At 44.0% G+C, this 15153-nt stretch overlaps 1 protein-coding gene across 3 annotated transcripts in view; it reads right to left on the bottom strand.

Moving 5' to 3' along the window:
* Window positions 1-15153, bottom strand: part of NEK11 (NIMA related kinase 11) — a 269267-nt gene that overhangs the window by 94128 nt on the left and 159986 nt on the right. For all 3 annotated transcript variants that reach the window (XM_030330176.1, XM_030330179.1, XM_032594670.1), the window contains one exon: window positions 11009-11169. In XM_030330176.1, the coding sequence (XP_030186036.1) occupies window positions 11009-11169 (161 nt within the window). The remainder of the gene's footprint in view (window positions 1-11008; window positions 11170-15153) is intronic.

Genomic DNA, 15153 nt, shown 5'->3' with positions numbered 1-15153 from the left:
GTATTTTGAGATAAGGGCTCAGTTTGGGCACCAGGAGCCCTGAGCAATTGTGTATCTATCTTTAGGCATTCTCAAGAACGTCCCAGAGGGTTCTTGGTCTGCGCCTACACCTTGTGGTGGTGAAAACTCCACCATCTGTCGGCATCTAGCACCGTCAGCCCTCTGCCAGCAGGTGGGCTATGCTGACTCCCCAAGGCATATCCAGAGACGGCTCAGCAGATAGCAGCACAGACATGAACATTTTCACAGCTGTGAAGTGTCTTACGTCTCCAGGGGCTGAAGGCTGCTCAGGATAAATGGGAATGGATACCTACATGGCGTGCGGCCAGGCCCGACACCATTTCTGTTGGGGGAACGATCCTAAACAGAGCTCTATAAATGGATGTACAAAGTGGCCATAACCTTCCCTTACAGCTCCAGCCACAGAGGGGAGCTGGGCCTCATCTCACTCAGACCCTGGGGCACATCCTCCCACTCAAGGGTCCCTATGTCAGCGGCTGTGAGGGTGTGAAGGGGCTGGTTTCTTTTACCTCTTGGTCACCTCTGTCAGTCATTCCACAGGGTGAAACTAAACCACACAGAACCCCTTTGCCCACTCATGCTCAGTCATTCCGGACTCACTTTTTCCCTAAGACACCTCATTTGAGTGTACCCGGGACCTCCCCGAAGCTGCAAAGTCATGCCCGGGCCACAGACTGCCGAAGAAGCAGCCTTGAGACAGGCTGACTTACAAGTGTCATTATATATGTATGAATATCACAATTCTGTTGTAGTTTTTTTGGGGGGAGGGTAGTTTTTCTTGTCTTGATGACTTTGTTGATGATGTATTATTTTTATCAAGGTAAGATTTGCATGCAGGGAAATGCCCAGATCTCAAGTGTACTATTGGCTAAGTTTTAGAAAATGTATACACTCGTGTAGCCACCACCCCAAATAAAATAAAGAACACCCCTGTCATTCCTAGAATTTCCCTCATGCTTCCTTCCAGCCAACCCCCACCTTCCACTGCTACTGTTGTGCTGATTTCTACTGCCATCGATTCATTTTAAGACTTTACTGGGGTGCCTGGGTGGCTCAGTCAGTTAAGTGTCCGACTCATGATTTCGGAGCAGGTCACGATCTCACAGTTCTTGGGACTGAGCCCCATGTTGGGCTCTGCACTGACGGCATGAAGCCTGCTTGGGATCCTCTGATCCTCTCTGCCCCTTCTCTGTTCATGCTCTCTGTCTCTCAAAGTAAATAAATAAACTTGAAAAAAAAAAAAAAAGACTTTACTTCAGTTGCCCTTCACTGGATTGGCCTTGCACTTAAAATAAAATCTGCTCTCCTCACAAGACCTTCATGATGTAGCTACTGCTGGCCTGACCTCTCCAACTAACATCGATCTTCTTGCTCGCTATGAAATTTCTCATACTTGCCAAGCCCTTTCATGACCCTGGGCCTTCCTACATACCCTTCCTCCTCTCTGAGACTCTCCCAGCTCTGTTCCCTTACATCGAGGGGCTGGCTTTTTCTGTCCTTCAGGTCACAGCTGGAAAGTCCATTCTAGAAATTCTACCTGACACCCCCCCTCAGTGGGCATCCCCGCCCTTCCCCCCAGAGCCCATTTACTCCATCATTTCCACTTCTTCCTTTCCTCATTGCCCCAGCTGTATGCATGCTGGCTTGCTGGCTACCTGTATCACTAGACTGTCCACTGGCAGGCATTCACTCATCCATTGATTCCACAACATCTGCTCAGTATTTGCTCCGTGCCAAACGCTGTTCAAGGTGCTGGGAATGCAGCAGTGATACAAACAGAATCTTTGCCCTACTAGCTTCCATTCTAGTGGGGGAAACAGGCCATAAATGAATAAGCAAATAAGCAGTTGTAGGTCAGATGATGAAAAGACCTATGGAGGACAAGAAAGCAGGGAAAGGGCAGGTCTTCTCAGGCCAGCAAGTGCTATTTTCTATAAGTAGTCTGAGTTCTCCCCAATATGATGACATAGAAACACAGACTTGAAGGTAGAGAGGGAGCAAAATAATTTGTGTATCTGGGGCAGGGGGGCGTTCTAGGCTTTCAACGGCAGAAACATGCTTGGTGTGTTCCAGAAACAGGAAAGAGGCTAATATGACTGAAGGGGGATGAGTGAGAGTGATTCTCCCAGTGATGGAAAGGAGAGGCTCTTCCATGGGCAATGATGGATGCTGCAAGGTCATTTTGAACAGACTGTGCCTTTTACTTTGAGTGAAGTATGGGGTGGAGAGAAGGAGGGTTACTGGGAGGTCAGTTAGAAGCTATTGCAATCATACACTGGCGAGGTGATGGTGGCTCTGGCCGTAGAAGTAGAGGTGATCATATTCTAAACATTGAGTCAGCAGGTTTTGCTTCTGGACTGGATGTGGAATTTGAGTGAAAGGACATGAGTCACGACTGACTCAGGAGGAGCCGATCTGGACTGGGGCTGGGGTACATTAGCTCACTTTGGGACGTGCTTAGTTCAGGGTGTCTATTAGAAGTCCACATGATACCTAACCCCACTCCCAGGAACACCAGGTATGTGAATGTGGAGTTGTGGGGAGACAAAACTCAAGGATGGAAGACACATCTGGGAGCTGACAGACAGCCTATGGGTACTCTGTAAATACACAGCCCTGAGTGGGATGTCCATGAAGGTGGCATTGTGTCTCTTTTGTTCATTGCCTCATACCCAGTGCCTAGAACACTCAGGCGTGCGATGTGTAAATGAATGATCCAAGCAACAACCTACCCGCGTTCTTTCCTGCGAGTTGCTTTACTAAGCTACTGTCTACTCTCTTACAAACTATATCCACCATATCCTGAAAAATGTCACTAAGTTATGGACACCGAAACACCTCAAGGTGACCTTATCCATTTTCTGCACACTCAGATGTACCTTTCACATCTTGCTTTCATCTCATTAGAAGGCAAGCCCTCGCTTATTTGCATTCATAATTCATAGGAAGACAGAGGGTGCCATTTAGTACAAAGCCATAGGACAGAGCGGATGGCACCTTCATGGAGCCTGCCCTGGAATCTGGAAGCTGACGTCTTCACTCCTATCTCACTGCCAATGGTCGCCTTCTGTCAAGGATAAAAGGTCTCCAAGTGTGTGTAGTGAAGGGAGCACAGAGCCACATCTGCAAAACTCAAACTGCAAACAAGCCCCTCCGGCTCCCGTAACACTAACCGCCTCTGTCACTGGATTCGGAGTCACCGAAACGTGACTGTCAATGTGTCCGCATTTCACTGCTAATGCCTTGTTTACTCTGCATTATTAAAACCTTCTCACTGCAGCTGTCTCGTATTAATGCCCAGGTTCGCAGCAAGTTGGTACCTGTGGGGTTACATTCGGGTCACAGACATTCATAGGTATCCAATACAGGACTCTTAAGACATTTTGGATTCCAGTTTGGAAATGTAAAGGATGGAGAGAAGAGAAGAGAAAGTAGGGCCACTGGAGTGGCATCACGGTGCCCAGCCAGGAACTTGGGCAATGCATTTTTCAGGAGCCGGGGAGGCTGGTACCTTTGCTGTGATCCATTTCTCGAGAGGCAGCAGGTGCAGAGGGGCCTGCCCCCAGTCCACCCACTCCCTCCCAACAGCTCACTTGTTCTCGATGAACTGTTTTTCTCTTTTCACGCTACATGCCCAATAGTCTAGGGAAGAAAGTCCTGCAATTTAAGGAACATTTATTGGTTCATGTTGCAAAAGGTAGCCCTTGCAACACATAGTTCTTTATTGCAGGTTAGTTACGATTTTTGACTCCAGTTCTAGCTTTATTCCTACATAAACCTCACAGAGTAAGTGGAAAACTTGGCCCTCTGTTTCCAACATGATTTAAAATCACCTGGTCACGTGTTCACACCTTTTGGAACTGTCCCTTATGTCCCAGGTGTCTTTTTTTCCTCTCCTTTACTAACTTCTACATCCAGTTCTATATGCAGCTCAAATGTCTAGTTGACAAGGAATATTTGCTGGTTTGAATTCCAGCTCTGTCAATAGACTGGGTGACCTAGGCCAAATTAGTTATTCTTTCTTTCTGTTTCACCCTCAGTTGTAAGGTGAGATGGAAGATGTTCATTCCATAATGTGTGTGTGACTATAAAATGGGATAAGGCACGTATAAGACTCAGCACAGCACCAGACATGCTGCTAGGCTGGCTCCGATTTATTAAGAATGATTATTGTTTTCTCTGGCATGGTGTGGACCCATGAGCTTCCAGATTAGCAGGTTACATAGAAAGGACAGTCCCTCTGACAACGTCTCAGATGTGTCACACTCCTTTCTTCCTAGACTACACACCATGAAACGGTGTTCACTCTCTCTTCCCAGATGAATAAAATATTCAGAAAATAAGATTAAACTTCTCTGTATAATTGAATCACAAAGATGGGCTCCTTGCTTGCAAGGGCTGTTTCGGAGGAACTTCCTATTCTTTGCAGACTCTCTTATACCCTGTATGGTTAGGGCACCTGAGGTCAGATGATAGCTATGGACACAGGAATTGGTGTTGGCACAGTGGGTGGGGGTTTGCTGGAGAGGAAAGCACGTGGAGAGGTGCCATTCCGAGTAGGCTTACCAGCTCTGTAAAACCCAGATTACACCACTCCACCACACTCACTCCCAGCTCCAGGAGCAGCACGGCAGAGCACGGTGTGGGTTACTGCTGTCCCCTTGCTCTCCCAACTGCTGTGGACCTCTGCTCAGCGACCAACAAGGAGGTGGTGGAGGCTAGCGGGGGCTCCCACCACCGATGTTGAAAGGAGTGCACAGACGCATTACACTCCTGCTCAGTGTGGCTTTGTCTTTATCCACCCTATCGCCTTCCTTCTTCTTCCTCCATTCTTTGGGATTGGGGCAAAAAGTGTAGGTGTGATCCTCAACACGACAGTGGATCTAATGTAAAAGGTTAGGGACTGAAGGCCTTCTGCAGAGCAAGGTGTTGCTGGTCCCTGTCTGACCAGCAATGAACTATGCTTTATCCTGGACAAGAAATGGTAGAGAGGGGAGGGAGAGCAGCTATGATGGAAATGAGGGCTGGAATAGGGGCAGGGGTGGAAACTGTCCCATCAAAGTCCACTAACACCTCAGCAAGGGTGGCTGCTTTATAGCCTGGGACATGGGCCAGGGGGATGCTGATGGAGAGATGACTAAATAGTGGGGCTAGCTGTTTCTTAGAACTGATGCCATCTAAGGTCAATTCAAGACCAAAACTGTTTCCTCCCACCCATGAAGGTAAATTAATCAAGGCATGCAAAATAGCAGTGAAATCAGCCCTACAGTTTGGACTCAAGAGCTCTGGCATCTTCTATTAAAACAAACAAACAAGAAGATAGGAGGAGGAGAGAGATCTATATCCCACAACAGATTTGGGAGGCAGGCTCCTTTTTGGTTTCAATTTTCACAATTCAACACTTTTCTTAGAATCAGTATCAATTTTCCTTGGTGCACAGCTCAGTAATTCTGTTTGGTAAAACAGGTCAGATAATGCAGTGGCCCCTCAGCTATTCCCTCGCCTCCCTGATGATGTTCATTCAATCATCACGGAAGAGGGATTATAATTGCTATAACTAAATTGTTGTGCCGGGAGAAAACTGTATAAGGGAGTGGCTTAACAATGTGTCAGCCTGGGCAGCTCTCTTGCTAACTGTGTGGCCTTGGAGGAGTTACTTCGCTTTCCTATGCCTCAGTTTCCCCTTGTGCAGAGTGAGGATCTCACAGCAGTCTCATCTTTCAAGGGACATGAGTTTTTTGTTTGTTTAAATTTTTTTAATGTTTACTTTTGACACAGAGAAAGACCATGAGTGGGGTTGGGGGAGAGAGAGAGGGAGACACAGGATCTGAAGCAGGGTCCGGGCTCTGGGCTGTTAGCACAGAGCCCGATGCGGAGCTCGAATTCACAAGGAGTGAGATCATGGCCTGAGCTGAAGTCAGACGCTTAACTGACCGAGCCACCCAGACGCCCCTCAGGGAACATGAGTTTTAAAGTCAGTGCTTAATATGGTAATGAATTACCGACAAAATGTGCTGTTTCTTTTAGAGCACCAAATGAAATAGTTGAGCTGCACTTAGGAACTGCAGATTATGAAGAACAGTAGTTTTAAATACTGTGAGTCTAGGACAATAATTCAAAGCACCAAGATGTTTTCCATCTGATACACACGGGCCCTGAGAGGCAGTGGGAGAGTGGATTTATAGCTCTCAGCTCTCTTTCTCCATCGGGGACACCCACTTTTTGGTTCAAATGTCAGGCAGAACTGCCTGAAATCACTAACCCACACTCTCTTCCTTTCTCTCACCCTCCCTGTTTCCTCACCCTCACCTTCTCACCTTCACCCTTTCTTGAATTCCAGCCAGTTTGATGTAGTTGCACTACAACACATGCATCAGAGGGCCTTTGCGAGAAGTGGATGTGATAGTGGGGGGGTGGGGGTGGGGGCAGCATTTCCATTTCTCTTCAAGAGCCAGCCTGCTGACAGTGAAGCTGTGGAGTCAGCTGACCACCCCCGGCCATTGCCCCTCAGGATCCACTCTTGCTCAGCAGCTCCCAGCCCGTTCGAGCTTGGGGATACCAGAGGCAGGCCATTCCTGCCGGGTTTGGTTTCCTCTGATGGGCAGGGCAGTCTCTGCTCTGGGGCTCTCCTATCAATTGCCCTGCACGCTGACAATGCCATCCAGTCCTTCTTTCCCTTCCATCCTTACCCTCAAAGATGCAGACCAGCATTGTGGTTTGAGGCTCTCCCCAATTCTGTCTTGTCATCCGCTTCCCAGAGGACCTGACCTGACACAACGTATAACGTACAGGGCATAGAATAAAGGTTCTAGAGATGTTAGGTGTTAGTGTTATAATACCAATTGGATTTGATAAAACTAATAACTTCACTAACAGAAGACACTTGTAGAGGCACATATTCTCATGATGACCTGATCCAAGAGTCCTCAGTAGACTCTTAGGCCTTGCCTAGCCTGTATCCATTTCTCTGCCCCTGTGACACTATTCCAAGAAGAACATTCTGCTCTTTCTAATGCTTCACTGTGTGGAGAGAATTTCAAAACCACTAGAGGATTTGGTGAAAGCTACAGAATTAGCTGGAAAAATGGGCCTCCACAGCCCTTCGTCTTGGTAAGAACAAACACCGTGGTCCTAAGAGCCTTCTTAAAACAAGTACTGATGAAAGCTACCTTCATTAAACAACAGAGCCTTTCCCAGGGGAGTTCTGTGTGAAGTCATTATGGTCTACCTAGCATGTGGATTCCTGGTGCACACGGGACACTGATTAGTCTTACTGAGGGAAATGATGGTCAAGGCAGCAAGAGAAACACATAGGGTCTCTGAACACACCCATCAATCTGCAGCCCTAAAGCATGTCCATTAGAGCAAAACCCTTTTCAGTGACAGGTTCCACAAATACTGTTGAAAACCCTGTGATGATGACAGCTATAAACTCCGTTCTCCTGAGACCCATGAGGCTGGTTCTGATTCAGTGACCACAGACTTCACAGAGCAGCTATCAACGGTATGATAATGGTTTGTGATAAAGGTGCTGTTGATGTTCTGCTGAAAGCAGCAGAGAAGCAACTGACGATCAACAGCAATTAGGTGCTTAATAAAACTGCTTTGGAGATGCTGCTGCTTGAAAAGATTGTCATGGGTGGCGCAAGGGACTCAGCAATCAATCCCAATGAAGCCCGTGCCTATCTGTCTTTTTGAAAGCACTTCTTCCATCAAACACAAACTGTGAGACTTTTGCTGCCTCCGAAGGAAGGAAAATCAACTTTGATCTGATTAGTCACATAAAAGCCTTGGGCACAATAATCACCTAGGCAGACCCTGGACACACTTGAGTCAAGGGTGAGACCGGGGAGAGGGCAGAAGAGGAAAATCCCAGCAAGGCCTGCAGGTTTCACCCAGTCTACACAGCCAACGGTGACTGGGTTTCGGCATGGACTTCTGTAACTATAATTTGTGTGTTGCTAATAAAATAACCTAGAAAGGGCAGAGGAGACAGCCATCACAACCCTACACTCACCACCTTTCAGGAGGGGGAAATTATTTCAAACTACTAGGCAAAACAAAAGGGATTGTAGTTACCTATCTCTAATTCTAGGTTGATACACCTTTTGTACCAGAAAAAAATACTGGCTTGAGGACATGACAGACTTGGGCCTGTGCCTGGTTCTGAGCCTTCCCTAGCTGTGTGGCCATGGGCAAGTTGCTTCTCTTGGAGACTCGGTTTCCTCATCTGGAAAGCAGAAATAAGAATAACTACCTGACAGGGTTTTGTGAGACAAAATACCAACATGTATGTGAGAGGCCTCAGCATCTTGTCCTTAGAGATTTAAAATCAATTCACAAAGCTTAGCCTGTATCTGTTTCTCTACCCCTGTGGTATCATTCCAAGAACATCATTCTGCTTTTTCTAATGCTTCACCGTGTGGAGAGAATTTCAACTATCATATCACATGTGACAGATGTGCAGCCCAGAGAGCAAAACTGCTGGCCTATATTTATCATTAGCCTTAAGAAATAAAAAGAAGGGATTTTTTTTCTAATATTACAGTTGTAAAATCTCACTCTAACATTAAACAGTTTTGGAAATATCATTAAAAAAACACAAGATGGCTGGGTAACTTCATCATAATAATAGCTAATATCTCATTATTAATTACTTCATTATTACTTCAATATAGACACTATTTTAAGTAATCTATATCGATTGCTTCATTTAACTCCCAAACTACTCTATGCGGTAGGAACCATTCGTCTCTCTCTCCCACCTTACAGATTAGAAAACTGAGGCACAGTGAAATTTTGTTTGCACAAGGTCACACAACCTGTAGGTTAACAAAGGCTAGTCTCATCTACAGGCACTTTGATTTCCAACCCTGTGTTCCCACAATTATGCCAAAGATGGGACTTCTAGAGTGGCTACTAAAGTTCTATTTCCTGACCTGGGTGGTGTTTGCTGTACATTTTATTCATGTGATCTTCTGAATCAGTTTTATACTATTAAAAAAGCATTTTAAAGTAATAATACTAGTAGCTAAAATTTTGCCACTCAATGCTCTGGGCAAAAATGGATGTGTTTTGCAACCATAGGCACAGAATTATGTTTCTATAATATTGTAACATTTGTCTCTCAGGGCACCTGGCTGGCTCCGTAGGAAGAGTGTGCAGCTCTTGATCTCAGGGTCATCAGTTCGAGCCCCACGTCAGGTGCAGATATTACTTACATAAATAAAACTTAAAAAAATATATTTGCCTCAGTTGCTTAGGACAGTGGCACAGAAGAACATGGAAATTGAATTTTCATTTTGTGGTCTTAGGTGCTACTTGGTCACCAGAGTCCATTGGAAATGGGGAAATAGTATAAGGAGAGTAATTTTTATTTTGACATGCTGAATCACTGTCTGCCTTGACTATATTTTTCTCAACATTCATTTGCTTGTCTTTTCATGTATTTGTTCTTAATTTCTCTTGCTCATACTTTCTCTTTCTCCTTCTCTTTCTCTCGTCCCTTTCTCTTCTTAACACCCTTCTGGTTCCCTTCTCCGTGCCTCTCTCTCCTTTTCTTTTCTTTTTTAATGTTTATTTATTTTAGAGAGAGAGACAGAGACAGAGACAGAATGTGGTGGGGGAGGGGCAGAGAGAGAGAAAGACAGAATCTGAATCGGGCTCCAGGCTCTGAGCTATCAGGACAGAGCCTGATGCGGGGCTTGAACCCACCAAAGTCAGACTTAACTGACCTGAGCCAGAGTCGGACTTAACTGACTGAACCACACAGGTGCTCCCTTTTTTTTTAATACATAAATCATTTCTTGTTGGTCTTATTTATTGAATATTATGATGGACTGCTTAGTCTTCATTAAAAAGTGTTGAATAGATTCTATACAAACTTCAATTAATCTTGCTGACTTAAGTTTCCATTGCCACATGTACTCCCTGATTGACTTCTATTTCAGTAGCTTAATGGTTCCCAGTTATTAAAAACCTTTTGTACCTTAAGAAAGCTTAGGACTGGAAAGGTTAACATGTTATGGCCTAAGAAGAAAATAAAGTATATGAGCATAAGTTGCCCAAAGTAATCCGCTTTCTCGTCACATACTTCTTGCTTTTCACTCTCTTGTAGACACCCAACAGAGAAATCACATGCCAGGGATGTTTCTTAGCCTATGATGCAACGGAGCTTAGTCTTGCCCATTAAGGAGATCTGTGAACACTGAGAGACTCCAGCGCTTTATGTAAGGATGGGCCCACAAAGGCTGGGAGTGGCCAGAAAGATCATCCCCTGAGCCAAGGATCTCTGGGCCTCAACTCCAGAACTAATTTGTGTGCTAGGACATGACTCAAAAATCTTATAACCAGGCAGAAAAGTATGCATGTGTGTGTGTGTGTGTGTGTGTGTGTGTATGTGTGTGTATAAATTTATATATACATAAATATATATATACTTTTTTTTTAATGTTCATTTATTTTTGGGAGAGAGGGAGAGAAAGAGCCTGAGCAAGGGAAGGACAGAGAGAGGGAGACACAGAATCCAAAGCAGGCTCCAGGCTCAGACCTGTCAGCACAGAGCCCAATGTGAGGCTTGAACCCATGAGCTGTGAGATCATGACCTGAGCCAAAGAAAAGTTGCCCCCAGAAGAGTATATTTTAAAAAAACCCCTTCTCTCTGCTAAAGAGACACTTGCATTCTTTATTCAACAGCTGTATATAGGGTGCTCCTCAGTGTAGTACATATCATCTTCCCACCTGCTTAAGTACTGGGTACTCTAGCCCTTCCCTAATCAACATGGTCCACAGCAGATTCTAAGAATTCCATGGGGCCCTGCCTTCCCCTGAACCTTGGAAATAAAGACCCATCACATGGCACCTTTGTAACAAATCCCAGTCCCCATCTCCCACTTCAGGTTCTAAGACTTCCTGGACCCTCTGGGAAGTCACAGCCTGATCGGTACCTCGGACAGTTCCACTATATCCACTGGGGAGCAGCATATACCTGTTGGATTGTTCTGTAAGCAGGCTGGGGTCCTTCATCCTTAACCTCTTCCTCCGGTCCTGAGAACACTATTTCTTCTTCCTCCTCCTCACTTTCTTCAGAACAGGAATCAAATGCATCAGCATAATATTCTTCAGCCACAAGCGGGTCTTCTGGGATGTCTGAAATAAAGAATAAACAGCAATCAAGTCCTACCAGTCATTAAAATTGTAACAAATCTAGGATCTCCTATATTTTCCCAGAGATGTATATTATGTTTGTGCTGATAAAGCTCTCAGGAGGGTAGAGCTGAATCTTAGCTTCCTGAAAGTATCTGGTTGAATGTAATAAATACTCAGCAAAATTAAACCCGTAAAGGAAAGGAGGAATGACTCTACCAGCAACCATACGTTGAAGGTGGAAGAATAAAGCCATGAAACAAGAAGAAATGATCTCTTGGAGGCATAAATCTTTATTACAAAGGAGGGGATGTAGGAGCAGAAGCAGGATGAGATGCCTTGCCTGCAGGGCTCTCTTACACACCTACACAAAACTTCTGCAGAGGCAGCTGGAGTAGAACTATGACAGCACTCTTCCTGGGAATTTCTTTTTTAAAGAATAAGTGGTGAGACCAGGTAAGATGCATAGGATATACAGGAATGGCATTTTGGCAAGCTGGGGAAAACATTACGGTTCTTTTTTAATAGGCTATGAAGGCTTTTGAAATGGCGTTCACTCTGGGACCCTGCTTACTTACATCTATATGTGGCATTTATTGTTTTTAAAAAGGAAGGATCACTCACTTAAGTTGATGCCAAGAAGTGACTACCTAAGTTACATGATGAAATGTTATTACTAACTAAAAATATAATCGGTGTTTATAATGGTTTTCAACCAAGAAAGGCCAAGACTGGATCACAAAAAAACATAGTGATATCAGCTCCAATTTAGTAATGAAGGCCTAGAAATAGGGAAATATCCTCGGGGAAAGGAGCAAATTACAGAGTGACACCCCACCATATTAAAACCATGGGCATTTTAGGCTCTGCACCATTGTCTGATTTATAAACAAAATAATTCTTCTAAATAAATTCTTCTAAATCATAACAAACAGCACTGTTTTTCAACCCACTGTTGCTACTCTGTGTTTCTTGGGGGGGGGGGGATATGGAATTTGGCATCAGAGAATCAGGTTGGAATCTGGCTCTACTGCCTCTTACAGGAGAACCTAGACAAGGTACTTGAACTTATTGAGCTCCAATTTCTCCAGTAAAACTGGCATAAGGGTAACCTGGCAGGGTAGCTGGGAAGATTCAGTAATATGATTCTTATGAAACCACTGTATACAGGGAAGCTTTATAAAATGTTCACTCAATTTCCACATCTGTAAAAATGGACTTTTCATTAAGTGATTCCAGAATCCTCTGGAAGTAGGATACTTAGTAGAGGTAGAGTTCCCTGATAGTCTGACAGCGGGGTACTTTAAAATCTTCGCTAACTATGGTTTCCCATAAAACACAAGAGGCCAGTGCCATGACCTCAAAATTAACTCAAAATACAAAAATTACATATATTAAAAAACTGTCTTTGCCAATTCCTTAGGAAGGGGCACACTGGGGCTCCCATACTTCTGGTAACTCCAACACAGCCCGTTTTCCCTTTAGATCACTGGTTTTCTGTTGAGCAGCAAATGAAATAGATTATTTGTATATGGGAGCCATGTTTTATAAAAATCTTGACTCAACTCACACTCAGAATGGCTTGAGGAGTAGATGAAGCATATACGAAATATATGAGCAAGATAAGTATATGAAAACTAATAGCTCCCAAGTAGATAATTCAAGTCTCTAGTTTTGTCCTCAAGTAGGGGCATTTCTCACTGAATGGAATGGTGGACAGGACCACACGACTTCCCACCTCTGTTCCTCCCCCTCCACCTCTCCCTCCATCTCTGCATCTCTTTCACAGACTTGTCCACTCTGTCTTCTTCTTCCCACCTCCTATTTCCTCTCCCTCTCCCCCCAGAGGCTCTCTGTCTCTTTGACAGTTATTTGTTCATTTATTTATTCCTATTTTTCTCTTTCTTTCCCTCTATTCCTCATCTCCTCCACGTTAGGCCAGAATATTTGCTTTCAAATTTGACTGTGACACAATAAGAATATCATTTACATTGTTTCCCAGTACCCAGAAATGTGCTTATATTTGTGTATGAACATAAATATATTTGTAGTTGAAATGAAAGTTTCATGCATCCAGATTTACCCTTACTAAATATGACAATTCTGGTCTTTCACGTTCTATTCAAGAAAACTGTTTTAAATGCTAGTTGCAACTTGTTGATTTCTCACCACACAATTTGAAAAACACGGGTTTAGAATGCTGGCTTTGGAATCAAAAAAGAGCTGCATTTAAATCAAGGCTCTAATATCAGCTCTATACCAGCTCTATTCCTGCCCTTCAGCTTTCTCATCTGTAAAATGGAGATGATAATGCCCATCTCTTAGAACTGTTGAGAACATTAAATAGTATAATGGATGCAAAGCACCATGCACATTATGTACCCAGTAAATGTCATTACTAACATTTACCATAAAACTCTGTACACGTTTGCCTGTAATACACAACACCAGGAAGAAACAGAAATATTGGACAATCACAAATATATACACAAAATAGAATCATTTCTCAAAATCCATACCGTACCCAACTCAAATGGGTAATAAGGCAAAAGGCCAAATCCCACAGCCAAACGGTTCTCTTGATAAATACTGAGCCCCACCTCCCATAACATGACTCCTTGTGCACAGAATCTTGGTTTTAGAGGAAAGATTCCCTCTCTTACCAAGGATCCCTCCCAGGAAGGAGAGGAAGGAAAGAAATGGTAAGGAGGAAAGTGCCCTCCTGCCACTTGTGCCTAAGTCATAAAGCAGACGGGGATGAATTCATCTCCAGTATTTCTTAAACGAGCACCACTATCTTGGTACAGCTCAGAAAAGAGATCATTTTCAAAAGGAAAAGTCAAAAGAAATGTAAGTCTGCTCAAACTGTGTTTGTCAAGCTGTGTGTTTTTCTTATGCAGGCCCAATTTGAAGCCTTGTTAGGCTAAGGCTCATTTCTCCTGTCATTGAGGGAAAATGGTCTGTGATAAATAGCTTTAATTTCCTCACACCCTGAAGTCAGCCTCATAGCAGATGCACTGGAGCGGCATTCCAGATCTCTACTAGGCTGGGTGGGCAGCGACAGTGTGTTTATGAAAGAATCCAGTTGTGGCTGCCTGAACTTGGGCACAGTTGTTACAGATCCGTGCTGGAGAAAAAGAGAAGCAATCACCCTGTTCCATGAAAAGGAGGCTCTTTGCCAGACCCTTCAATTAAGACCCTAATAAATCCCTTTCTCTAAGACTTAAGTGAATATCAGGACCACCTGCAGGGCCTGTTAAAACACAGATCACTAGGCCCCACCCACTTGCTGATTCAGTAGGTCTGGGGTGAGGCCTGAAAATGTGCATTTTGAACAGGTTGCCAGGGGATGCTGGGGATGCTGGTCTGGGGCACAACGTCCAAACTGTTGCTATAGGATGTGCCTAATTCAAATAAAAGTACTATCATATATTATTATATAGAAGCACTATAATAGAATATGGAAGACTACATCTTCCAACCTTATATGTTATAGACCAAAAAAATGAAGACATAAGCTTTACTTTAGAAGAGTTCAAATTGTTGTACCATTAGCTGTCACGATCTCTGTGGAGTTGTAGGGCACTCTTCTCATTTTTACTGATGGAGAAGAACAAAGCTGTGAGTGAGCAGTCCAAAGTTAAAGCACTTTACAGTTTGCAAAAGCACATTCACATCCATTATCCCATTTAATCATTGCAACAGTTATTCAAGTTAGACCAGGACATTTTTATCATTTTTTTGGATAATGAAAGTGAAGCTCAGGCAGGCTAATAACCAATTGAAAGTCACAGAGCTGTATGCAGGGTGGACACTAGACCAGAACACAAATAACCTGAATCCTATCTTTTTTCCACCGAATTGGTGCTATTTCATGGTTAGCTAGGAACGTTCGTCTTCGTTAGTAAAACCACGTCATGGATAAAAGGTGTGATTGTCTTCCCCCACCGCTCTGAAAGATGTTGGACAAGGGATAGGCTTTCCACT

This window comes from Lynx canadensis, chromosome C2, assembly GCF_007474595.2.
Source record: "Lynx canadensis isolate LIC74 chromosome C2, mLynCan4.pri.v2, whole genome shotgun sequence".
In the NCBI taxonomy this organism is placed as follows: Eukaryota; Metazoa; Chordata; class Mammalia; order Carnivora; family Felidae; genus Lynx; species Lynx canadensis.
Note: the sequence above shows the minus strand (reverse complement) of the source record. Positions and strands in the feature narration are given on the sequence as shown.